This window comes from Sorex fumeus, unplaced genomic scaffold (genome assembly GCF_029834395.1).
Source record: "Sorex fumeus unplaced genomic scaffold, SorFum_2.1 ptg000063l, whole genome shotgun sequence".
Classification (NCBI taxonomy): domain Eukaryota; kingdom Metazoa; phylum Chordata; class Mammalia; order Eulipotyphla; family Soricidae; genus Sorex; species Sorex fumeus.
In genome coordinates, this window is record NW_026606120.1 from 45951165 (window position 1) to 45975661 (window position 24497).

The 24497-nt window shown below is 52.1% G+C and overlaps 1 protein-coding gene across 5 annotated transcripts; it reads left to right on the forward strand.

The window, feature by feature from the left end:
• INPP5K (inositol polyphosphate-5-phosphatase K) lies at positions 1 to 24164 on the forward strand. 5 transcript variants are annotated; one of them, XM_056127654.1, is made up of 12 exons: positions 1 to 169; positions 2072 to 2179; positions 2466 to 2574; positions 7279 to 7395; positions 7677 to 7852; positions 8355 to 8466; positions 9248 to 9357; positions 19945 to 20131; positions 21185 to 21322; positions 21557 to 21640; positions 21775 to 21879; positions 22058 to 24164. In XM_056127654.1, the coding sequence occupies exons 1-12, from the start codon at positions 117 to 119 to the stop codon at positions 22115 to 22117; spliced, it is 1359 nt and encodes a 452-aa protein (XP_055983629.1). In that variant the 5' UTR covers positions 1 to 116; the 3' UTR covers positions 22118 to 24164. The 5 variants fall into 5 exon arrangements, with proteins under 5 accessions (XP_055983629.1, XP_055983632.1, XP_055983631.1 ...); XM_056127655.1 differs by having other exon boundaries at positions 145 to 169; positions 2426 to 2574; XM_056127657.1 differs by lacking the exon at positions 21185 to 21322.
• The last annotated feature ends 333 nt before the right edge of the window (positions 24165 to 24497 follow it).

Sequence of the window (24497 nt, forward strand, 5' to 3'; positions counted from 1 at the left end):
AGCCCCGCCTCCGCCTCTGACGGGAGCCGGAAGGAAAACAGGCGGACCGGAGCGCCGCTCGCGGCCAGTCTCCCGACGGGGGCCGACTCCGGAGCGGCCCGCCGGCACGTGGGACGATGGCGACCGCGAACCCGCGGAAGCCCCTGGAGCAGAGAGGCCGGAAGCTCAGGTGAGGACGGCGGCCGCCGCGCCCCGGGAGCGAGGCACCGCCGCCGGCCCGAGCCGAGCCAGCCGGGCGGGGAGGCGGGGCCCGAGAGCGGCCTCAGGTTCGGACACCAGCGCTCCCACGCTCGTTCTCCGCGCCCCCACGCGCGCCCGCCCGCCGGCCGGCCTGGGCCCACCTGCACCCTCCGAGCAGGCGCTCCACGTGTCATCGGCAGCAGGCGGCCCTGTCGAGGTCAAAGACGTAACAGAGCGGCCCGCTCCGGCTCGGAGGAGAAGTCTTGCTCGTACTTGTCATCGGCACGTGCATCGGAGGGTCCGCTCGATCCTGCCGTGACCTTCTGAAACGCGGAATCAGATTTAGATAAGATCCTCGGTTGGAATGATGTGGCCTGGCCCGTGCTTGCTCTGTAATGAGTAAGAGCCTTAATCACCAACTTAGTGGTCACGTTGCAAGGCTTTATTGCTAATCGTCAAGCAGGGGAGCCTTGGTACCAAGTCCAGCTTTTGCCCTCCATCCGTTCAGAGCGAATTCCTGGGCTAGCCGGGAGCCTTGGAGGTGTTAAAAGGTTCCCTTCTTAATCCCCCGTTGAACAGCAGGGGGAGATCGTAAACAAACCGAGCTCAGAATCCCTGGCTGAGTGCCTGGGAAGGTGCTTTTACAATGTTTTGTTGATGCTGTTCATAGGGAGGGACAGGAAGTTGCTTTAAGCTGGCCAAGAATTTCTTCAAATTGTGCTTTTTTAGAACATAGACCTCTAAGAACAAGGTCTGGTGAAGAGATGTTTGGGGACATCCTGTCCTTTTCCCCCATCCCCCCCTCCGGTCTCCAGCCTCTGGTACTCTCCCAACTCATTTGAGGGTGGGTGACTTTTCTTGGTCTTTGCAGGTTTTGTAGCTCCTACTGGCTGACTCTGCTGACAGCACAGGCTGGATTTCCTTGGCATGCTGCTTGGCCATTCAGCTGACCTGCAAGTCTCTCCTTCCCCAGAGTCACTGACAAGATCCATTGTTATTAAGAGCTGCTGATCTAGTTCTGTTGCTTCCCTGGGGCTTAAACAAAACAGAGGTGGAAGATGTTATCCAATCAAGGACTTTTCCCAAGAGGCGGTAGACTCTTGAGATGTTGAGAGGCCTATTAGATTCAAAGTCTTTTTCCTTAGTCTCCCTGGAAGACTTGGAATTGGTTGTGCTCCAGAGATCAGCTAGGATGACGTTAGGAAGGGGACTTGGTGTTGTATCTCTGTTATTTTACAAAATCCTGTCTTGTAGTGCTGAAACTTCTCCCAGGGTGGAAACTGGAGATCTCCAGAATTTTTCTGGTGATTTTAGGGACATGTGGACTGAAGAGTCGGGTTGGGAAGCTGCTGACTGGGCCACGGGTGATTGCTGAGATTGAATGTCTGGTGAAATTAATAACATTCCTGACAAAGGCGGGAGAGATGGCTCAAGGGGCTAGAGCACAAGCAGGTAGAAACCTCTGCTTCTGTCCCCGGCGCTACCAGGAGTTGCCCCCAAATTAAAAATAATAACATTCCTGAGAATCCATCGTATCTTCTACCCTTCCCCTCCCCGCCCCATATCCTTTGCACTCTCCTAGTATCGGTAGCACCAGAGCTGCCAGCAGTGGGCAGCTGTGGGCCTGAATGGAGGAGCCAATCCCAGGAGGGAATTTCCTGGTTAAGGGGTAAAAGGTAAAGAAGAGGGACTTAGGGTTCAGGGCCTCTATCTCTCCCTCTCAGGGTGGAAACTGGAGACCTCCAGAATTTTTCTGGTGATTTTTGCAGAGATTTGCATTTCCCGTGATGTTTGCAATGGACCATAGTACAGCCACTCATGGACCTGGAACTCTGTTTCTGGACCTGATTCTCCCCTCCCTCCACCTCTCCCCTTTGCCTCCTTTCCCCAGCATACATGTGGTGACATGGAACGTGGCCTCCGCTGCACCCCCTCTAGACCTAAATGATCTGCTTCATCTGGACGACCAGGACCTGAATTTGGACATGTATGTCATTGGGTAGGTGTCAGCAGAGCCCCTCCCCCTGCCTCTCTATAGCGATCAGGTAAGCCTGACTGGCCCCAAGATTCCCAGTGGGGAGCCTGGCCACCCTATTGTAGAACTTCCGCCTGAGGCAGGGCCATTTGTGACCTTTCGTCCTGGGTCAGAGATGGCAAGGGGCTGACTGTACGCTGCAGGAGAATGAGCAAGCATGGCCATCAGAACCAGGGCTTCTGTCTAACCCAATGCGTGTGTTGGAGGCAGCGCCCTCCACCAGGGAGGAGCCTCTGACCCAGATGGGCAGTTTGCAGGAGAAGAACTGTGGGATCATCAGCCTCCTTAATGACACCGCCTTTGAGGACACCTGGAGCAGCGTCTTCATGGATGTGCTTTCCCCTCTGGGCTTCATCAAGGTAATTTACAAGTACAGGGCAGTTGGCAAATGTGTCTCCTCTCCTCCAGGCACCCCCCTCCTCACCCCGCCTCCCATTCATTTGTTCATACTGTTGTCCATTTATTTAGATCTCCAAACCTCATTGCACCTGTACCCCTGGGGGGCAGATGAGAGAAAGGGAGCCTGCTCTGTGCTTTTTCCATGGTTGTTGGAACTGAGCTGGAACCCCCAGGGTTATATGAACATCTTGCTATTTTTCAGAATCAGAGAATTCCTGAGGGAGGTATGGCTGGGCTTGTTAAACCTCAGGGCTCACCCTACCCCCACCCTCTAGTTTATATTCACATGCCTGCCTGAAATTTCTCAGTATAGTTCATTGAGTTCTTACTTGGGGTTCTACATTATAAATAAGTTCTTTACACATACTTGTTTGTTTTATTTGGTTGGGGGGAGGCATACCCAGTTGTGGTCAGGGATTACTCCTGCCTCTGTTCTTGGGGATCACTCCTGGCAGGGTTCAGGGAACCGTATGTATTGCCAGGGATCAAACCCTTACCTGCTGTACTATTTCTCCAGCCCCTTACACACCTTCTTAGCTCCTGGACTTCATTGGTGTACTGATGAACTGTAAGGCTGATAGATGGCTTCTAGCTATCCTTTTGGGATCAGGTTTCCACTGGAGGCTGAAGCAATAGCACAGCGGATAGGGCCTTTGCCTTGCATTTGACCAACCCGGGTTCGATTCCCAGCATCCCATATGGTCCCCCAAGCACTGTCAGGAGTAATTCCTGAGTGCAGAGCCAGGAGTAACCCCTGTGCATCGCCAGGTGTGACCCAAAAATAAAATTAAAAAAAAAGGTTTCCACTAATCAGAGGGTATGTACCCCTCAAATTCACCAGAGATCAGAAGGAGAGGTCGGTTGACAAAGGAAGCTTCTGGTCTAAAGGACCATTGTTCTTTGAGGAATGTCTCTAGATTTCAGGAGCTTCGTTTATCTGCTCTTCACAGTTGTGTGGTGAAAGGTATCTCCATGTAAACTACCTAATACAGTGCTGCTTGGAAGTACCTGTTCCTTGTTCCCTGCTACTATGAATTTTGTGGCCCTAGTTTGTCTGTGATGCTGAGGGCAAGAGCTGTGAGGCCCCACATAGAGACAGTGCTGTCACTGTCACTGTCCTCCTGTTGTTCATCGATTTTGCTCGAGCGGGCCCAGTAACATTGTGAAACTTGTTACTGTGTTTGGCATATCAAATACGTCACGGGGAGCTTGCCAGGCTTTACCTGTGGGCGAGATACTCTTGATAGCTTGCCAGGCTCTCCGAGAGGGGTGGAAGAATCGAACTCAGGTCGGCCGTGTTGGCTGCGTGCAAGGCAAACGCACTACCCACTGTGCTATTGCTCTGGCCTGGGACAGAGCTAGTAGCAGGAAATAGAAGTGGTGGTTTTTGGGCTGAGGGGTTAATACAGTGGGTAAGGCTCTTGCTTTGCATGCGGCTGACCCAGGTTCAGTCCCTGGCACACCATATGGTCCCCCGAGCCTGCTCAGAGTTATCCCTGAGTGCAGTAGTAAGCCCTGTACACCTCCAGGTGTGGCCCAAAATGTGGGTGGTTTTTTTTTTTTTTTGCTGCAGGAACTAGAAAATGCCAGCCCCCAATGCCCCCAAAATTCCAAATCCGATCTCTTAGAATCAGATTTGGAGTTTAGGTTGTCTCTGAGGGCAGAGCCCCTTGCCTTTCTCCCCACCCTCTCCTTCCCAACACTAGCAGCTAACTGGCAGAGACTTGGTTGAGTGGAATTGAGCCAAGGGAATTAGCTCAGCCTGTGGCCTAGATGCCACCACTCTACCCAGGCAGCCCGACAGAGAACCTCACCCCCACACCTGGACCTGTCTTTCTTCAGTCATGAATTGAGGGCATCGGGGCAATCCCAACTTGAATCTTGTCTCTGGGGTAAAACTCTGCTGGCCATAGATTGAAAGGCATGCTGACCCCCTTTGCCTGCTCACAGCTTCCAGCCACCTCCTTCCAGATCCTTCCTGAGCTATTCCTACTCCATTTCCATCAGGTAGAACTTCTGCTACCCAGCTCCTATGTTTTTCCCACAGCCCCACCCTTTTTTCCCATTCTGAGACTTGGTGGTGGGGGTGGGGACCTTTCTCCACCCCCACTTCTCTGCTCCTTCACTGAGTGGGCTGGTACCTTTGTAATTGAGCCCCAGGGACCCAAACCTGCTCCTCCAGAATCTCAGTGGTTCCCTGGGAGTCCGTCCTTATGTTGCAGCCCTTCTTCCTTTCACTGCACGTTTATAGCCATACTTGCACATTCATTCACTGTGTTTTCAGAGGAAAGACTGGGGCTTAAGGCAGAGGATGGCCTTAGAGACACATTTATAGCCACCTTTGCCCCACGCTCGGTTCACATGCCCTCAGTCAGTCCTGGGTTTGGGGTTCCTCCTGCTTTGTCTCTGCCTCTGTGCCAGAGCTGCTGGGCTGAGGGATCAAGTTTCATAATTCCTGGAAGGCCCCAGTACGTGCTCCCCACCCGGGGATTTCCTCCTTGGCCTCTGCACCTCTTGCTCCGGAAACAGCTACTCAGGTGGCGGTGGTTGGTGTAGATGCCTAAGGCCGAGAGGGGGTCACTTGCAGCCCACCCACACTCCCACTCTCCAAGTCTGTAGAGCTGACTTCTTGGTAGTTCTGGGCCTCTGATAACATAGCTTCCCTGCTTCCCTGGGCTCCTTCAGCCTGGCTCTTGTATGCAGTGATTTCTTTCCAAGTTGGCATGAAGATGAGTGTGGTCTGAAGTCCCACAAGTGGCACGGTGGGTGCTGGTGCTCCTTGTAAGCTTACAGACAATGCATCCTATTCTCAGTCAGGCCAAGTCTAGTTATCTGGCTAGAGCACGTTTATTATCTGTCATTCATGGAGAAATGAAGCATGCAGTTTGATGGGCTTTTATATTCATATACATACACACCTGAAAACACCAACCAAGTAAAATTGAGATTACTTCCAGAACCCTAGAAAACCTGAACACAGGAACCTTCCCTATGTTTGGGGGGGACTTTGGGGCCACACTGGGGTTGCCGGGTGGGCAGGGAGTCTGCTTCCCAGCTCAGTACCTGGCACAGTTTAGGGAGTCGTGCAGGTCCGAGGATCAGACCCAGGCCTCAACATGAAGCACTCAAGCTCTTTGAACTGGTATCTCTGCAGCCCTTGGTTAAACATTCTTAAAGCAAATGGGAGGGGCCAGAGAGATGACAGCTCATCCAGCGGGAGCGCTGGCTTTATATGCAGAGACCTTGGGTTCAATCCGATACACCGCATGGTTCCCCAAGCATTATTGGATGTGACCCCTGAGCAAGGAGCCAGGAACAGTTCTGAAAAACTGCTGGTACAGTTTCTCAGACACACACACTTAAGGAAAAAAAAAGTTAATTAAAAGATCCTGGTCCAGAAAGATAGTACAGAGCTTAAGCATTTGACATGCACAGCCAGCGCTGGTTTGATTCCCGACATCACATGGGGTCCCTTGACATTCACCACGAGTGATCCCCGAGTACAAAGCTCAGAGTAAGCTCTGGGAATTGTGGCTCAAAAACAAAATACAAAAGAAGAATCTTTAGGAGCTGGAGTGATAGTATAGCATGCAGGGCACATGCCTTACATGACTCTGACCTGGTTCAATCCCTGGTACATCATATGGTCCCCTTAAGCACTGCCAGGAGTGATCCCTGAGCACAGAGCCAGGAGCATCGCTGGGTGTGACCCAAAAAACACAAAACAAAACAGAAAGAATCTCTAAACCTGTGATAACTACTTAATCCCTCTAGCATTAATGACATAGATTCCTGCATTGTCAGTGAGAAAACAGATTGAGAGACTTGCATAATAGCAAATACTAAGAGCCTTAAGCAGGACTTGCACCCAGAACTGGCTCACTTCAAAACCAGTGCTCTGGTGCCAGAGAGACGATGAAGGGATTAAAACACTTGCCTTGCACACAGCTGACTTTTGTTTGATTCCCAGTACCTCATTTGGTTCCCTGAGCACCACAGACTTTGGCTCCAAGTCCCCATCCCTTCCCAAAATAAAAAAATATGTATTAGGGGCCAGAGTGGTAGCGGGTATTTGTTACACACAGTCAACCCGGGTTTGATCCTTGGCATCCTGTAGGTCCCCCAAGTACCTCCAGGAGTAATTCCTGAGTGCAGAGCCAGGAGTAACCTCCAAGCATCACTGGGTGTGACAAAAAGCCAAATATATATATACATATATATATGCACTTTTGTATAATATATGTTTATATATACACACAAACATTTAGAAAATAGTGCCCTCAGCCACTGTCCTACATAACATTATTCCCCCTACCCGTGGCTTCAGGAGAGCCTCAATGAGAGGAATACCTCAGCTGACCTGAGCACTGCCAGAAGTAAGTCCAGCCCTGACAGTGCTGACCCTGAGCACCCTGCCCCCGTGGCCCTGAGTGCTCTGATAGCCCTGTCATCTCCCCCACCCCCAAGCCCAGGAATAGAAACTGAAACTTGCCCAGCTCCCAGCGTGCATCATCTGGAGCTGTGAGCAGCAAGCCTCAGAGACAGCCCTAAGATACTCTCAACCCTGGCCAGGACCTTGCACACAGCGCAGGGCCGTCTGGAGCCCCTCACTCACACTGGACCCACCTAGGACCAAGAGTAACCCTTGACTCCCTGGCCTGCAGGTCTCCTGTGTTCGCATGCTGGGGCTCCTCTTGTTGGTCTTTGCCAAGCATCAGCATTTGCCTTTTATCCAGATCATCTCGACCAGCTCCATCCCCACCGGCCTCTTCGGCTACTGGGTAAGGACTGCTCTGTGGGAGTTGCTGGAGGCCCTGCCCCAGGCTGGGAAGGACAGCGAGCTTTAGAGCTGGACAGATGGAAGAGGGGGAGCCTGAGTCTTACATGTTCAGGCCAGGGCCTGTGTTCCTGCTCCCCGGGGCTTAGCATGGTGGAGCCCTCAGGCGGGGAGAGCTGGGCTCTGAGGCTAAAGAGGTCGCTCTGGGCAGCTGGCATGACTGGCCTCTGACCTTGGAAGGGGAGAGAGAAAGATTTCCCTCCCTCCTGCCACCTGTCTTCCCAGGGGAATAAAGGGGGTGTCAACATCTGCCTAAAGCTTTATGGCTACTACATCAGCATCATCAACTGCCACCTGCCCCCCCACATGACCAACAATGACCAGCGGCTGGAGCACTTTGACCGGATCCTGGAGATGCAGAATTTCCAGGGGCTTGATATCCCCAACATCCTGGACCACGAGTGAGCTTGCAGTTGTGCACTCTTGCCCTTCCCCTCCCCTCTTCCCAGCTCTTAGCCTTCTGCTTGGCTTCAGTTCTGGCCCCCTGTCCTGGCCAGTCAACCTGTTCCCCCAGCCCTCTCCCAGCCTCCTCCCGAGTCTCCTTCCTGGGCACCTAGCCAGTTCCTCCTATCCAGGCTCTGGGACCCCTTTCCCTACCCTAGCCCTTCTATTCTGTCAAGAAGCCCTGGCCCCCCTTGATCGCCCCCCCTTATTTGGATGGAGGGGAGGAGTGGGTCAATCACACCTGCCCAGCATCAATCACACCCTCGGCCCCTAAGGGCTGTTTTTGGTCAAAATGGTGGGTAGATGTCCTGAGAAGCTCATTCCTTGTCTTCACCGGATTTTTCTTCTGGCCCCTGATCATGACCTCCTGAAGCTTTCAGCTCTGCAGTAACCCCTGAAACAAGTCGACCCCCACCCCAACCCCCACATCTCACAGGCTGCCTGCCTTTCTTTCCAAAGCCTCATTCTCTGGTTTGGCGACATGAACTTTCGGATTGAGGACTTCGGCTTGCACTTTGTCCGAGAAGCCATTAAAAACCAGTGCTACAGTGATCTGTGGGAGAAGGACCAGGTATCAAGTTGAGGGGTGAGGGGCATGCAGTGGTGATGGCGGCTCTGGGGGACAGTGGGGATGCAGGAGACTGGAGGGGAGGCTTTGTTGCTTTTCTTTTCCTGTTCCCCATCAGGGGAGAGTCCAAGTGCCACACAGCTCAAGCGGAACAGTCAGTTGTGCCAGCGGTCACGCTGGGGCTTCCCCTTCCGCTCTGTATGTGGAAGCAGGACTAGGGACTGCAGTAAGCTGGCACCAGCCCTGTTGTCTCTCCCACACTGACCCCCTAGCTTCCTCATCTCCGGGATGATGCACTGTCACCCTTGGCAGAGACCTGCCTATCCCAGCCTCCTCTCTGTTATTTTGTTGTTCGTGTTTTTTTTTGGGGGGGAGGTGGGGAGGAACGGGGTAGACACTGGTAGTGCTCAGAGTTTACTCCTGGCTCTGAACCCAGTGATCCAACCCGGGGTTGACCATGTGTAAGACAAGTGCCTTACCTGCTGTACTGACTCTCAGCACCCCCATCCTCCTCTCTGACCACATGATCACTAGCAGCTCCACTCAGTCTGCTCCCAATAGTCTGAGGTCTGGGAAACCTCAGACTACAAGCAGCTCAAGCAGCTGCTTCCCCTGGGACTGTGAAGGGATGTTTGCGAGAAGACTGAACTGCTCTCCCGGGTGGGGGGAGGTGCTGAGGCTGCCAGCAGACTCTGGGCCCACTGGGGAGGCGTGTGCTCACCCCTGTGCAGAGTGCGGGATGGCCGTGGGCTGCTGGGCGACGGGGCTGTGCTTTCCTCAACAGCTCAGCATTGCCAAGAAATGTGACCCGCTGCTCCGAGAGTTCCAGGAGGGCCCTCTACTCTTTCCGCCTACCTACAAGTTTGATAAGAACTCCAACAACTATGACACCAGGTGACACAGGGTGGGGGGAGCCGGTGAAGAGGAAGCGGGGCCCCGGGAGCCTGGGCAGGCAGGCCCAGCTGAGGGGCTACCTGAGAACGGAAGTGTGAGGAGAGCAGGACTAGATGCAGACATTGCCTGATGGAGGGCAGGAGGCAGGGATACATTCCCCTGAGGTGCTGACTGCCAGAGCTGTCGCAGACTAGACTCAGAACAGGGGCAGGGCCCAGGCTGACTTGAGGGTTGAACTGCCAGGGCAGAAGGGGTTGGCAGAGCTGCCAGAGGGTGGGGAGTTAGATGGATCCTGACATGGGAGCAACTACATCTCACCCTCCTAGAAACGCTGCCCCAGTGTCCCATATGGGGGCAGAAACCTGAACACAGACTGACAGGAAGTAGGCCTGCACCCCTGCCCTGGTCTGTGCGCAGGCCAGGGTGTATTTAGGAAGAAGCAGTCAGTGGAGGTTTCCCCAGGGAAGGTAGAGAGACAGTGCAGCCAGGAGCACAGCTCTGCCCCTTCTCAGCTCTGTGGCCTTGGACAGGCTTTGTTGATTTGGGGGCCACACCCACAGGTAGTCAGGGCCTACTCCTGGCTGGGTTCTCGGGGTTGCTCTGAGTGGCGCATGGGAACCATGAGGTACTAGAGATAGAATCCAGGCCTCCTGCATGCATGCATACTCTTGACCCTTGGCGTTAGCTTTCCGGCCCTTTAACAAGCCTGTTTTCTTGTCATCAAATGGGGCATGATGCAGTATTCACCTCATTTGGGGGGGTTGAGATTGAATGAGACCTAGATGGGTCGGCCTGACAGCTGCCAGTGGCTGTGAAAACTACTGTTGTTACTTCCCCTGCCCTGCCCCATTGCAGGTGGGCGGGGTTAGGCCACACCCAGTGATGCTAGAGGCTTACTCCTTGCTCTGGACTCAGAGATCACTCCTAGTTGTAAGGGATTGATTGAACCCAGATCAGCCACATGCAAGGCAGACAACCACGGTACTTTCTCACCAACTCCATTACTCTTGTTACTGTGTGTGTGTGTGTGTGTGTGTGTGTGTGTGTGTGTGTGTGTGTATCTTTTTTTGGATTACACCCTGAGATGCTCAGGGGTTACTCTTGGCTCTGCACTCAGGAATCAGTCTTGGCAGTGCTCAGAGGATCATTTGGGATGCCAGGGATCAAACCTAGGTTGGCTGCATACAAAGCAAATGCCCTCCCCGCTATACTATGGCTCTGGCCCCAACTCTTGTTATTTTAGAGTCATGTATTATTATCTTTACAAAAAAGATGACAATGCTCAGGTAATCCTCAAATTTAAACTTAAGGCAGAGGAGCAGAAAATCACTGGCACAACTTAGGCAAATATTCATCTCTGAAGAAAAAGAACTTTTCAGGGACTGGAGAGATAATACGGTGGCTAAGGCACTTGCCTTGCCTGCATCTGACTCAGGTTCCATTCCCAGAATCCCATCTAGTCCCCCAAGCACTTCCAGAAGTGATCCCTGGATGTCGCCAGGAGTAGCCACTGAGCCTCTCCGGGTAGGTCAGAAACCAAAAGGAAAAAGAAAACTCTTCATATGTAAGGGGAGTTTGTTTCACCTGGAGCAGTTCCTTTATTCCTGATGAAGGCAGGGGCACAGTCTGGACTGGAGTAACAGGTCTCTGTAATGGCCAGTGTGGCCAATACCAAGAACTTCCAGCGCAGGGCTGAGAGTGGCATGGCTGAGCTACAGCGTCCCCACTATGGAAGCAAGAAGAGAGACTGAGCTTCCTCAGGAGTGTGGGCAGATGGAGTGGGGTCATGACTAGGCAGTGACGTGATAAGAGGCCAAGAGCACAGACAAGGTCCAGCCCAGGCCCCAGAGGCCAGAAAGGAGGTAAGAGGGCAGGTTGCGCTAACAGGCTGCTCCGGAACCGGAGCTGCAGGGGGACTGCCTGTTTCCACAGCCATCCCCTGGAGGCTGCAAGGTCTCCCTGGGGCAGTCTCGGGCCTTGGGGGACTGAGGCACACCTCTTTACTTCAGAGCCCCACTAGCCAGCAGGAAATGTGCTACTGACGAGGCCAGTGCAATAGTACAGCAGGCTGGGCAGGGTGTTTGCCTGGGCGCAGCCAGTCTGGGGTCAGTCCCCTGCCAGGAGTGACCCCTGAGGGAAGAACCAGGAATAAGCTCTGAGCACAGCTGGTGTGGCCTAAAAACTGAAAAAAGAGATGAATAAAAATACTGACAGGCCATGTAGCAAGGTGTCCCTTTGTCCTCCAAGGTGGGGGAGAGAGACCAGCAGGAGGTTGAAAGGCGCTGCAGAGAGCTGGGCCCAGGCTCTCGTGTTGGCAGTCCCTGACTCTAGATGGCAGGTCTCAGAGGCATTCAACAATTTCCTCAGCTGGTGACGGGGAACTAAGGCTCAGACACAGTTTCCTGGACAGCGGCCCATAGGGCCTCAGCAGCAACAAAAACAAGACCAGGATCAAGACATTAGTGTCTTGCTAAGGAAGAGAGGAGACTTATTTTCACATATTTGATGCAATCCAGCTCTGTTGATATTATTACTGAGCATGTACCATGTGCCAGGACGTGGGCCCTAGGCTTTGCCTGCACAACTTTCTTTCCTTGGAACCTTATCTTTATCCTCCTTAGGCAGACAGGGTTGTTTCTGACAAATAAGAAAACAGTCTCATTACCTAAGCAAGATAGTAACAGTAAGTGGTCGAGCAAGAATTTAAACTAGTCTGTATGACACCAGACCCTTGAGCTTCCCCTTGCCTGCAGCCAGGAAATGACGGCATGTCTGGACAGAAACGGGGGCAGTATAACCACAGTGTTTTGAGGCCAGAGCAATAGTACAGTGGGTAGGGTTATTTGCCTTGCACACAGCCGACACAGGTTTGATCCCCATCACCCCATATAGATACCCACAAGCATCACCAGGAGTAATCCCTGAGTACAGAGCCAGAGGCAAGGCTGAGCACCGCTGGGTTTGGCCCAAAAACCAAAAGTGTTTCCAGGCTGAGGCCAGGTCCAACAACAGCTGAGATTACAGTGGCCAGTATCTAAGCTGCCTAGAAGCTCATGTCTGACTGCGGAGCTGATCAAGACATCTGCACTAGGGAGCCTGCCCTGCCCTGCTCCAGCTCACTCACAGCCTTTCCAGCTCTGTGCAGCCTCACCTCTCACACGCAGGCACTGGTAATGTGCTTAGTGAGATCCTGGTTGTCTGCCTTGAGAACTGAATGCCCAGAACACAGGTGTGAATCTGATGACCAGCCTGGGTTTGAATTGGGAATCTGAGAAAAGAGACCAGGATAGGAAGAGAACTCCAAGGGCTGGAGCACGACTTTCATACTCACCCTGATTTAGCCCTTGAGCACCACTACAAGTATTCTCCAAGTACTGCCAGGTGTAGTTGCCAAAAAGAGAAAAGGCTGCCTCTTAAACTTGCTGTTTAAAAAGCAGCCATGGAGGCAGAGCAGTAATAGAGAGGCTAGGTCACCTGCCTTGCACACAGCAGATCTGGGTTCAATCCCCAGCATCCCATACAGTCCCCTCAGCACCAAAGTCTGAGCATCGCTAGGTATGATCCAAAAACTAGCATACAAAAAAAGCAGCCGATGGAGTAGAGGGACTCAGCCCTGGGCCAAAGAGTCCCAAGTAAGTAGCCTCTGGTCCCAGAGGTGGCCAGTTGGTGACTCCAGAACACCGTGGAGGGTGGCTAAGGAAAGAGAGCTAAAGCCAGGACAGGCTCCTGGGGCATCTGCTAGGGAGGCAGCAGTTTGGCAGCTGGCAGCCAGATGTCAACTCAGAGGAGAGGCGTCCTGCAAAGCCTCATCCAGCTGTCTGAGCAATTGTGAGTGAAGCCATCAGTGGCATGTCTGTAGCTTCACATGGCCCTGGCAGCAGCAGCCCCAGGTAGGCTGTCATGAGAAATGCAGCCAGTAAGGGTGGGAAGCCTGTGGCAGGGGGATCCTGTACAAGCCAGGGGTTGTGATAGGATTTTTGTTTTCCTTTTTGGACCACCCCTGGCACTGCTTAGGAATTACTTCTAGGTCTGCACTCTGGAAAACTCCTGGTGGTGCCGGAGGATCCATGCCAGCTCAGCTGCACGCAAGGCAGTACTCACTGTAGTGTCACGCTGTCCTCTCAGCAGGGTTTTCTTGCAGGTGACATGAACCCTGCTAAACTCTGTGAGACTCTGGTAGCTGACAGAGAGTATTGGAGTCCCTCTCACCAGTTCAGTAAGAGTCATGTTAGAAGCCACACGTAGTTGCTGAAGAGAAAAAGTGCTTTTATTTTATTATTATGATTTATGTTAGGCACTGGGGTTTACAAAGCTTTAATATGTTTGAGGCATTCAGTGTTTCAATTCCAAACCCACCACCAGTGCCAGCCTCCCTCCGCCAATGACCCAAGAATCCCTTCCTCTCCTCACCCCGCCTCCTTAGTAAACTTTGTAAAATTTTTACGTTTGGGTCACATGTTTAGAATAGTGTTGACTCTCCTGGTTTTAATGTACATAGTTACTGCTCAACTGCCAAAACATTTATGACCCTTGTTCAGTGCCATTATGTTAGCTCCAGTTCACCTTCTCCTCCCCGCGGCCCCTGAAAAGTGTTTCCAGATCTAGAATTGGAACAGTCACCACATTGGGCTTAGTTCGTTCATACTTTTGTTTGCAGTGCCAGGGATGGAGCCTAGAGCCTCACACAAGCAAGGCATGAGCTCTGCCACTGAGCCACACCTCTGCCTGCTGGGTCTGTTCAATGAATTCTTTCGTGTTTTATTTTGTTTTGGGAGCCACACCTGGCAGTGCTCAGAGCTAACTCCTGGCTCTGTGCTCAGAGGTCCTGGTGCTCTGGGTGATGTTCAGGGACGACATCAGAGTCCCTGATGCCAGGGATTTGAACTGGGGTCAGACACATCTACAGCAAGCTCCTTGACCTCCTGTAATCTCTTCTCACCCCATTTTCAATACCCCTTAGCAGAAAGAATCAGAGGAATCAGGAGATAGAACAATTGGTTAGGGAGCACACACCTGACCAGAGTTCAGTCCCTGGCACTGCATGACCTCTGAGCATGGAGTACAGCTCCAGAGACCCCCAAGCATCACTCATGATCCCTGCTACCACAAGGCTCAAGCAGTACCATATCCTCAAGCCCCAGCATCAGAACTGCCACTTGGTGAGCTGAGTATTGCTCAGGGAGCCTCAGAGACCCCCTTGCCAAAAAGAATCTTAGAGTTACGTGGTTCTCATTTTTCCAAAGTAAAGACATACTAATATCCAGAAACAGTCCTTGCACTTGGTCATGAGCAGTCAGCTGAAAGCATTAGTGAGACCCTCTCCTAGACCATGGAATAAGATAATTCTGGTGGCTGGCACATGAGGGAAAAGTGGAAAGAACTGGGCAAGCATCTGATTTCCACTTGGTCAGGGTGTTCTCTCTGAACTTCAGTCTTCCACAGAAGGAGAAAAATAGGCCCTATAGCAGGCTTATTAGAAGGTTTAGAACTTTCTGAGAGTCACGTGTTGCAAGGACTGATACCAGATTGACCCTGTTTTTAGCTCTTTTAGAAATGGAGAGTTGGGAAATATACATGATCATTTTGTCTCTTTTCACTTTGCTGGAGCTCACACTTTGCTTGAGGAGGCTTGAGTTCAATCCCCAGCACCATATAATTCCCAAGGTGTGTGTTTTATCCCCAGTACCACAGGTCCCCCAAGCACTGAGCTGGGGGTAGTCTCTTGGCACCGCTGAGTATGACTCCAACAAAAACAAACAAAAAAACAAAGAGAAGCTCACAGATGCTCTGTCCAGATGCTCTGGAGTGGCCCCTGAGCACCTCTAGGTGTAGCCCCCAAATAATCATTGTTTTGTTTTTTTGGGGGGTCATACCCAGCAGTGCTCAGGGTTTACTCCTGACCCTTTTTCCAGGGCTAGGGATCAAACCCAGACATCTGCATGTAAGGCAAGCACCTTACCTGTTATATTATCTCTCTGGCCTCTTCTTATTTATTTCTTGTCTTTTTGCTTGTCAAGGAAGCTTTTTTGAGGCCCTTAGTCCATTTAGTGTATCCCAGCTGCCTAGCATCTGATAAATGTATCATAAAGGCTCAGTAAATCTTGGCTGAAAGAATGTACTAGTTCAGGCCAGGGCAATGGCTCAGAGGGCTTGTGCACATGGTTTGCATGTAGGGGTGTGTGTTTTATCCCCAGTACCACAGGTCCCCCAAGCACTGAGCTGGGGGTAGTCTCTTGGCACCGCTGAGTATGACTCCAACAAAAACAAACAAAAAAACAAAGAGAAGCTCACAGATGCTCTGTGTTCTGGTCCCCTGTCACAAAACCTGAACTGGCTGTGGAAGAGCAAGAGCAGGAGACATGCTGAGGGGTACTGAAGGGGAAGGAGACGCAGTAGCCACGTCCTGGGAGGATCTTAGAGCAAGTACAGGCCCTTGACCATGAGAGGGAAGTCGGGTGGGGAAATGCGCCATGAAAGGGAGAGTGCTGTGGTTTGTGGTTCGTGGCTGTTGGCCCCCACTGTACCAGGTAGAATTCGGGGTTTGGCACCTGTAGTCTGGCATGGGATTACCACCAGGTCCTGCCTGCCGTCCTCTGAATGGCCTTCATAATGGGGAGAGGTTGAATAACCCTGAGAGCCCACAGACGTTGTTTAGCCGGTTACTGCCTTTTGATTCCTCCTTTGATGGGCCTTAATTAATTTAATCCTCACAGTGACTCTTTGAAGTACTACTATCGCTCCATCTTAAGAGCTGAAAAAAACTGAGTGGTGAAGTCACTTGCCCAAGGGCACAGGGCTGTTTTAAAAAACTCAATTACTGACTTACTATAGAAGTATATACTGCACCAGGGAGATAGCTCACAGGGCCGGAGCATGTGCTTTGCATGTGGGAGCCCTGCGTTCGATCCTTGGCCTCACGTGGTCCCCAGAGCGCTCCTGTGAGTGGCCCAAAATTAAGCAAGCTGGAGAGATAGGTCAGACGGCCAAGCACATGCATCGTGTGGGCCCAGGTTCAATCCCTGGCATCACCTGGGCCCCTGAGTATCATCAGGTATGATTTCAAGGCTACCATCCTAGTGCTCTGAGGACCTGGCAGTGCTGGGGACTGAACCTGGCCTCCTGCATACAGAGCACACATGCACCTCGCTGAGATTCCTACAGCTCCCTCAGTAAGCATTTTGGAGAGAGTGAGTTTGGGCTTCTCAGGCAGTTGTGGAGTACAAGCCAGGCTGTGACTCCAGAGCACCCACAGTAACTGCAGTGCCGACTAAAAGGAAAAAGCTGCTGCAGCAGCAGTTGTGGGAGTCCCAGTGTAAAACCTGCTCTGAAAGCAGAGAAGAGAGGGTAGGGACGGCTCTAGGACAAAGACAGCATCAGAAATTGGGCCTCTCCCAGGTGAAGAAGTGGGCACAGGCAGCATACACTGCAGAAGTAAAATATAGTCAGAGACTTGAAAGAGTTGCCGGGATGGGAAACACGGTTAGGATAGGAGTGTCGGGCTTCTGGGCACCTTAAGGCATCCTTGTAATGTGGAGGCAGTGAAGGTTCCTTAGAGGGCTTGGGGGTCCAGGGAGATAGTACAGTGATTAAGGCATTTGCCTTGAGTGCAGCTGACCAAGGTTTGATCTCCGAAACCTTGTATGTTCTGTGAGTGCCCCCAGAAGTGATATCTGATGGCAGAGGAAGGAGTATGCCCCTGAGCAAAACTTTATTTATTTATTTATTTATTTATTTTATTGAGTCACTGTGAGGACAGTTACAAAGCTTTCATGTTCAAGTCTCGGTCATACAATGATCAAACACCCAGCCCTTCGCCAGTGCCCATTTTCCACCACTAAAAACCCCAGTATACCCACCATCCCAACCCTACCCCTGTCTTGTGACAGATAATTTCCACATTACTCTCTCTCTACTTTGATGACATTCACTATTTCAATACCAGTCCCACCATTATTATTTGGAAATTTCTCCCAATGCACAGACCTGCTGAAAAGGCAATGCTAAACAATTTGTTTTGTATTTCTGGTTATGAATAGCATATGATGTCACGCGACTGCTCTTGCAGTCTTGGAATTCTAAAATTTTAATAATTAGGGTCTGGAGTAATCTCTGCCAAGAGTGGCTTGGTTCCGAGAGATTCGTTTGTGTGTCTCTGGGATCATGGCTGCTGAGGAGCTTAATAAGTGACACAGGGCTGTTTGTAGGTATCGTCTCAGGGTCCCGTCAGGGTGGGGGCTGGAGAAGGGCCAGATCCTCCCCTATCCTGTGAGGCCTGGCGTTTGCCATCACTGCTGCCCCATACCTGCGTTTTCCATTGAGCTCTGGAAGATGGCGACCACTGGGATTCCTGGTGAACAGGCGGAGGCACAGCACCTGCTCCCGTCTGGAGTGATTCAGTGAATGTGGCCTAATGCAAAGTTCAGAGGCATTTCTGCCAAGATCCCCAAAAACTTTAAAAAAAAAATCACATTCTTTTCATGTCTCTTTTTTTTTTTTTGAGGGGGTGAGGGTTAGGAACTATACCCAGTAATGCTGGAGAGAGACCATATGGTACTGGGGATTGAACCCAAGATTCCTACATTCAAAGCATGAGCTCAACCCTTTGAGCTATCTCCCCAGCCAGTCCCTTCAAGTTTTTTGAGGGGATTTGTGGTTTCAGCATTCAGCAGTGCTCAGGGTTTACTTCTAACTCTGCTAAGAGATCATTTCTGGTGGAGCTCACTGGACTCTGGGGCAGGGATTGGAACCCGGAACCTGAGTTGACCACATGCAAAGAAAGTGCCCTACCTGCTGAACCTCTGGCCTCCTTAAAGATTTTAAAGTAGGAAATCGGACTGAAGCGATAGCACAGCAGGTAAGGCATTTGCCTTACATGCGGCCGACCCGGGTTTGATTCTCAGCATCCCATATGGTCCCCTGGGCACTGCCAGGAGTAATTCCTGAGTACAGAGCCAGGAGTTAGCCCTGTGCATCGCCGGGTGTGACCCAAAATGCAAAAAAAATAGTAGGAAATCATTTGACCAGTCTTTACCAAAAATATATATAATAAAAATACATCAATTTTAGAATTTATATATTAGATTTTTATTTATATAAAATTCTTATATAAAAATTCAAAAAAACAGTGGCTTAAGGATGACTGCCAGCTCTTTACTTGAGAGTGCCTCCTTGTGATGCCAGGGATCAAACAGGATCAGCTGTGTGCCAGGCAAGCACCTTAACCCTAGTGCTGTCTCTTTGACCATACCACTCTCAAGATTCATTTGAAATGGGATGGAAGAACAGAGACACAACAAGTGTCCCTTCTTTTCAGAACTCAGGGTCTCTGTTAGATAGTCCTAGCTCTTGGTACTTTCCGTGTAGCTGCCATTGTTCGATTGGTTAGAGTTGGCCCTATCTTGGGGCAACTCCAGCTGCCTTGGAAAGGAAAGCCTGAGCATCTCCAGGGACTGGACAGCCTCGTGTGCTCCTCAGAGAGCTTGGTAGATGAAGGGCAGGTTGGTGCTGTCTGGATTGAATCCTTGAGAACAAAGAATAGCCAGTGCCTAGCAATGGGTTTTTGTTCTGGGGCAGTGCCCAGGGCTTAATCCTGGCTCTCACCTCAGGGATCACTCCTGGTATGCTTGGAGAAATCATATGTGGTGCTGTGGCTCAGACCAGGGTGAGCTATATGCAAAGCAAGCACCTAAACCTTTGTACTATCTCTCTGGCCACAGAATTTTGTATTCTGGGCTAAACTTTGGAGATTTCTCTCAACCGATGATGATTATCTAATCCGATCAGCAACTGTATGAGATAACTGTTATTATCTCTACAGTTTGAGGAAGCTAAACTGAGACCTAGAGGCGTAGAGCTGGTGATTATCAGTACTGCTATTCTGGGGCCAGAGAGGCAGGCAGCTCTGCAGGCCAAAGCGCATGCTTCGCATGCAGGAGGCCCAGTTCAGTCCTTAGCTATGGGTCACCCCGGCACAAAAACGGAGCAGCCCCTGAGCACACTGTGGTGCCCGCCACCCTTCCCCTCTCCCCTCGCCCCACATACCCACACACACCAAAAAAAAAAAGCATGTGTGATGGGAATCCGGGCTCTGCCACATGCTAGTGCTATGAATTTGGGAAAGGGACTTCCCCTCTGCAACTCGGTCTCTCCACCCATAAAGAGTTATTGCTGAACTGTTCTGATCAAGGATCTGCACTGAGCATTCCCCCAATGCTTCCCTTCCCTCTCCTAAGGTCAGACCTTAAGTAAGGAGAAAGCTAAATTCAAGTTCAGGTCTCTAACTCCCCAGATCCACACCTCAGCTTCCTTTTGTTCAGCTGCTTTTGTTCAAGAAGCAAAAGCTTTGTACTGTATCCTTCTCAGAAGTGCTGAGACTGGAGGCCCTTGGCTGAGTCTGAGTAGGCCTGCATCCTCCAGAGTCTAGGAGTCACCCTCTGACCTACTGTGGGCCGATCCTCCAACTCTAGCCAGGGTCTCATGGCCACTGACAGACTCTGGTATTAGGGGCTCCAGCAGAATCGTGGTGATGCCTTCTGTCTTCCTGCCAACCCCCCCTTTTTTTTCTCCCCATTCTTCCTCTTTCCCTAGTGAGAAGAAGCGCAAGCCTGCATGGACTGACCGCATCCTGTGGAGGCTGAGGCGGAAACCCCAGGATGATCCCCACATTCCTAGGCTGCTGGCCCCCTACTTCTCCCTGTCTCAGAGGAGCTACGTCAGCCACATGATGTACAACATCAGCGACCATAAGCCTGTCACTGGCACCTTTGACTTGGAGGTGAACTTGCAGGCGGGTCCACCCTGGGCAGAGGCACAGCACTGAGCCACATCCCCAAACCCTCAGCCCTGGGCTCTGTCAGCAGATCCCCCAGGGGAGCCTGTCGGAGCCCTGATTGCCTTTCCACTCAGGTCAGGTATCCCAGCTCATCTTAGGAGCTGTTGACGCGCTGTCTGTCAGAACCACTCTCAGACCCTATGTGAATAGGTTTCCATTTCCTCTTCTTGCCATCCCTGGGGGCTAATGAATTACATTAAGCTTATTATCTATGATGTGAAGTCGGACTTTCATTCGTCCTAAGCATGGGGATCAGGTTGCCAAGGGACGTCTCACCATCCTTGTCTCTTCCTAATGACCTGGGCATTCCCTCAGACTGCCCTGGTCCGTCACATCTCCCAGTGCTCCATCTTTATGCTGTTGTGTCGTTTCGCCTTCCTGTAGCTGTTCTCACCAGAGTACCCCTCCAACCCACAAAGCTGGATTTGGCCTTTGGGTCAGGAATTCTGGAGGCCTAGAGGTTGCTGTGTGGCTTCTTTATCCTTTTTTTGGCAGGGGAGGAGGAAGAGGTGTAATGCAAACCCACGATCATGAAGCTTGTGCTATACATTGCACTGCTGCCCCAGCCCCTCCCTGGCTGCTGTTTTGTTTTTTTTTTAACTTGGGGCCATACCTGGAAATGCTTAGGAACTACTCCATGCATGGGGGTCACTCCTCACAGGGGACCCCGCAGTGCCCAGGATGGAGCCTGAGCCTCACACACGTGCTTGGCCCTTTGGGCCTTCTCCTTGGCCCTCATACCAGGCTGCTTAAACTTTTAACACCACCTCATTCCACCTGGCCTGCAGCCTCTCCTCCCTGCCAGGATCAGCTACCCTGTAACAAGGCTTTGGTCTTTGTCTTTTAGTTGGCCAAAGTGTGACACTTTCAGGGCTGCCTAGCAAAGTCCTCTGTCCCCTCCTTTGGTTCCCTTCTCCTGTCACTGAACCTGTCATGCTGAATGGGAGAGTATGGGCATTCATCTTGCTGTGGGGTTCCCCTTCTGCCCCTGTGTAGCTGAAGCCATTGGTTTCTGTGCCTCTGATCACTCTGATGCCCGAGGGCCTGTGGACCTTGGAGAATGACATGCTCATCAGCTACACCCTGACCTCCGACTTCCTCAGCAGCCCCTGGGACTGGATTGGATTGTACAAGGTGATGTAGTGGGCGTGGCGGGGAGCACCCCAATGACACCCTCTGCCTTGGCCATTCTGAGTCTCCGGGGAGCCGAGTACAGAAACTGAAAACCTTCCCCCTAGGGGCCCACACTGGGAGTGGTGCTGGAAGGAGTGGGGTGCAAGAAGTCAGGAGGGAAACCCCCCTGTCTTTAGACTGGGTCCAGGCCCCACATCCTCCCAGACCACTCACCAGCCAATTCCCCTTTCACAGGTGGGGCTGCGCGACATTAATGACTATGTGTCCTATATCTGGGTTGGGGACAACCAGGTCTTCTGCAGTGACAGGCTGAACCAGGTACTTGGCCCTTCCTGAGATGAGCACTCCCTGTCCAGCGTGTTTGTTCCTGTCCCTGGGAGGAGCAGAAGGCTAGCTCAGGGTGACCACGGGCTCAGGAGCTGACCCCATTCCTATCTGTCCTCCTCCTCCAGGTCTACATCAACATCAGTGATATCCTGGAGACTGAGGAGCAGTTTCTCCTCTGTTACTACAGCAACAACCTCCGCTCTGTGGTGGGGATAAGCAAACCTTTCAAGGTAAAAGCTGGAGGGGGAAGGGAAAAGGGAGGACAGGACGGGACTCAAGGCCACCATCCATTCCCCTGAGGCCACGGGCATAGCAGCACCGTGGAGCTGCTCCTTTCAGGGAAGGGGAGAGATGGGAAAGCCTGCTTCAGCCCCAGGCATATGCTCACCCACGGTCCTACCCCTGCAGATCCAGCCTTGCGCCTTCATGGGGGCAGACCCGCCTAAGGATGACCAACCACAGAACTGAGCCGGGCAGAGACGGGATCCAGGGCAGAGGCCAGAGCTGGCAGTCATCTCTGCTTCCCACTGCCAGGAGAGCAGGCAGGGCGGGCCCAGCCTGCCCCCTGAGGAGACAGCAAGTAGCCTCCACCTCCCAGCGGCACTCCAACCACTCCTGTGCTCTCTCTCCAGTCCAGATCTCTGGAAATGGCTGCTTAAATATGGGTTTTCATTGCAGAGATGTGCATGAAACCAGCTGGTTTGTCGGCGTGGAAGATCTGGGGATGGCTCACCAGATGTGGGAAGGACCCTCCAGCCTTCAGCTCGTTTCTTGATTTTGCCCACATGTACTTCCAGTCTCACCCCAGCAGGTCTGCCAGGCACATTGCCCCATCTGGCACAGACCTGCATTCTTGGCATGCCATCGGGGCCTGCTGGGAGGGGGAGATGCTCACATTTGCACAGCCTCCATGGGCTGGTTGGTGCCATCTCCACTGGATTCCAAGAGCCTTGGCATCATCTTGTCTCTGCCCCAAGGGGATGGGCAGAGGTTCTGAGGAGGGATTCCTCTTTTCAGGGGAAGCATCTGACTAAGATGGCACAATGGAAGGACCCTCCACCCGAGGCAGGGTTGTGGGCAGGGGGAGGAGTGTCCTGCCAGACCAGCACTGCCCTACCCCATGGAATCTGACCCAGGAAGTTCTGGGACCTAAGACGGGAACTGGACCTAAGTTCACTTCTGCTGGTGGGGCAGGCTTCATGCCTCTAACCTGCCCTCCTATGAAAGTAGTTGGCAGGTGGTAGAGGAATTGTGGTAACAGTCTTTGGCCCCTACAGCTCATCTGCCCCTTCCCTGGCCAGCAGCCAGGAACGGCTTTGCTCTGAACCCTTCTGGGACCCAGAAGTGAGGCAGATGAAGAGAACTGGGGTCAAGACGTTGTAAAGAACATGGCCTGGGTTGGGGGTTGGGTGGGGGTCTTCAGACAACATTCCCCAAGGGTTCTACGGACAGGGTCTGTTCCATCCAGTGATTTGCCTCCAGCCTCTGTTGTCCCTGGCCGTTCTCCCTGGAAAGATGCTCCAGGCTGCCATGCCTGTTCTGTGACCTGAGACGAGGATACTCCCGTTGCTCCGCAGCTCTGTGCCCATGAACTGGAGAACTGTTGTGTGGCTTCCGGTGAGCCATGGCTGCTTGTGACTGTCGCACTGGACAATGCTTGGCAGCACAGCCTTCCCACTGGCTATGGCTGACTCAAGGTGGTGCTGTAAGGGGCACCTGCTGGAAGCCTTTGCTGGACCCCAGGCAGATGAGACTAGACTCATGCCTGAGCAACAGAGAACACCTGGATGGGACAGGAATAAGATTCTGTTTCTGTGTGCTTTTGGGGCTGTATCTGGCAGTGATCGGGAGCTGTTCCTGGCTCTGTGCTCAGGGGACAATGCACAGATGCAGGGCAAGTGCCTTAACCCCTAACTTTCCAGTTCCAGGATAAGGACCTGGAGTTCTGCCTGCCCAGTTGGTCAGTGCCACTTAGCTTACTGTGCTAAGTAGAATGGGTTTCTTGGCACAGGTGCCTACACCGTGCCCACTGGTTCATGCCTCATTACCTGCTGCTCCCTCACATCTGACTCTGAGTCTTGATCCTGAGTTAAACTATCTAAAAATGTTAGCATCTTTTCTCTCTGTTCCACCATCCCCTACAGCCACCACCCTGAAATTCCCACAGTAGCCCCTGGCCTGCCCCCAATATGTCCCCTGAGCCCTCCACCTTTCACCCCTTGTTCCTTCTCACATGTGCAGCTATCACCAAGGCCGCCGCAGGCTCCTTTCATTCAGCAGACAAAAAGGGGGCTGGAGCCCATCACCGGCTCCAGGAAAGCTGAGCTCAGGCAAAGCTTCCTCTGAAGTTGACACAGGCAGCTGTGAACCGGAAAAAGGAATGGGGTCAAGAACTGTGTTGGAATCCGAGTTGCATCTCCCCACCTTGGAGTCTGTTGTCTGCAGATACAAACGATGTACCTCTTTACAAGACTGTTGTGAGAACAGCTGCAAAAATAAAACTACTGTATGCCTACCTTTTCACTCTGAGTTAATTCTGGGGCTGAGTCCTGACACCAGATTCCCCATTTATCCTGCTTATGGTGCATACTTAACTTCCACATGCCCAAGATCTCCCTTTGGGGAGGGTGGGTTTCCCTCAGAGGCTTAGGAGGTCTGGGATGCAGTGCTTTGATGCCAGGGCCTTCTGGGCTGAACCCTGCAATGCTGGGGGACCATGTGATGCCAGGAATAGAATGGGCTTGGCTGCATGTGCTTTAACCTCTGTACTCTGTCCTTGGCCCCTCCCCTTAGTTCTCACATGCCTACCCCTGCCACTCCCTACCTGGAAAGTCATGTCCTACAAGTG

Excerpts from the sequence above, each read along its gene's own strand:
- INPP5K (XM_056127654.1), top strand. The coding sequence starts at position 117 with ATGGCGACCGCGAACCCGCGGAAGCCCCTGGAGCAGAGAGGCCGGAAG. Across the intron at positions 170-2,071 it reads CAGAGAGGCCGGAAGCTCAG|CATACATGTGGTGACATGGA; the intron begins GTGAGGACGGCG and ends TCCTTTCCCCAG. Across the intron at positions 21,323-21,556 it reads ACTGGATTGGATTGTACAAG|GTGGGGCTGCGCGACATTAA; the intron begins GTGATGTAGTGG and ends CCCCTTTCACAG.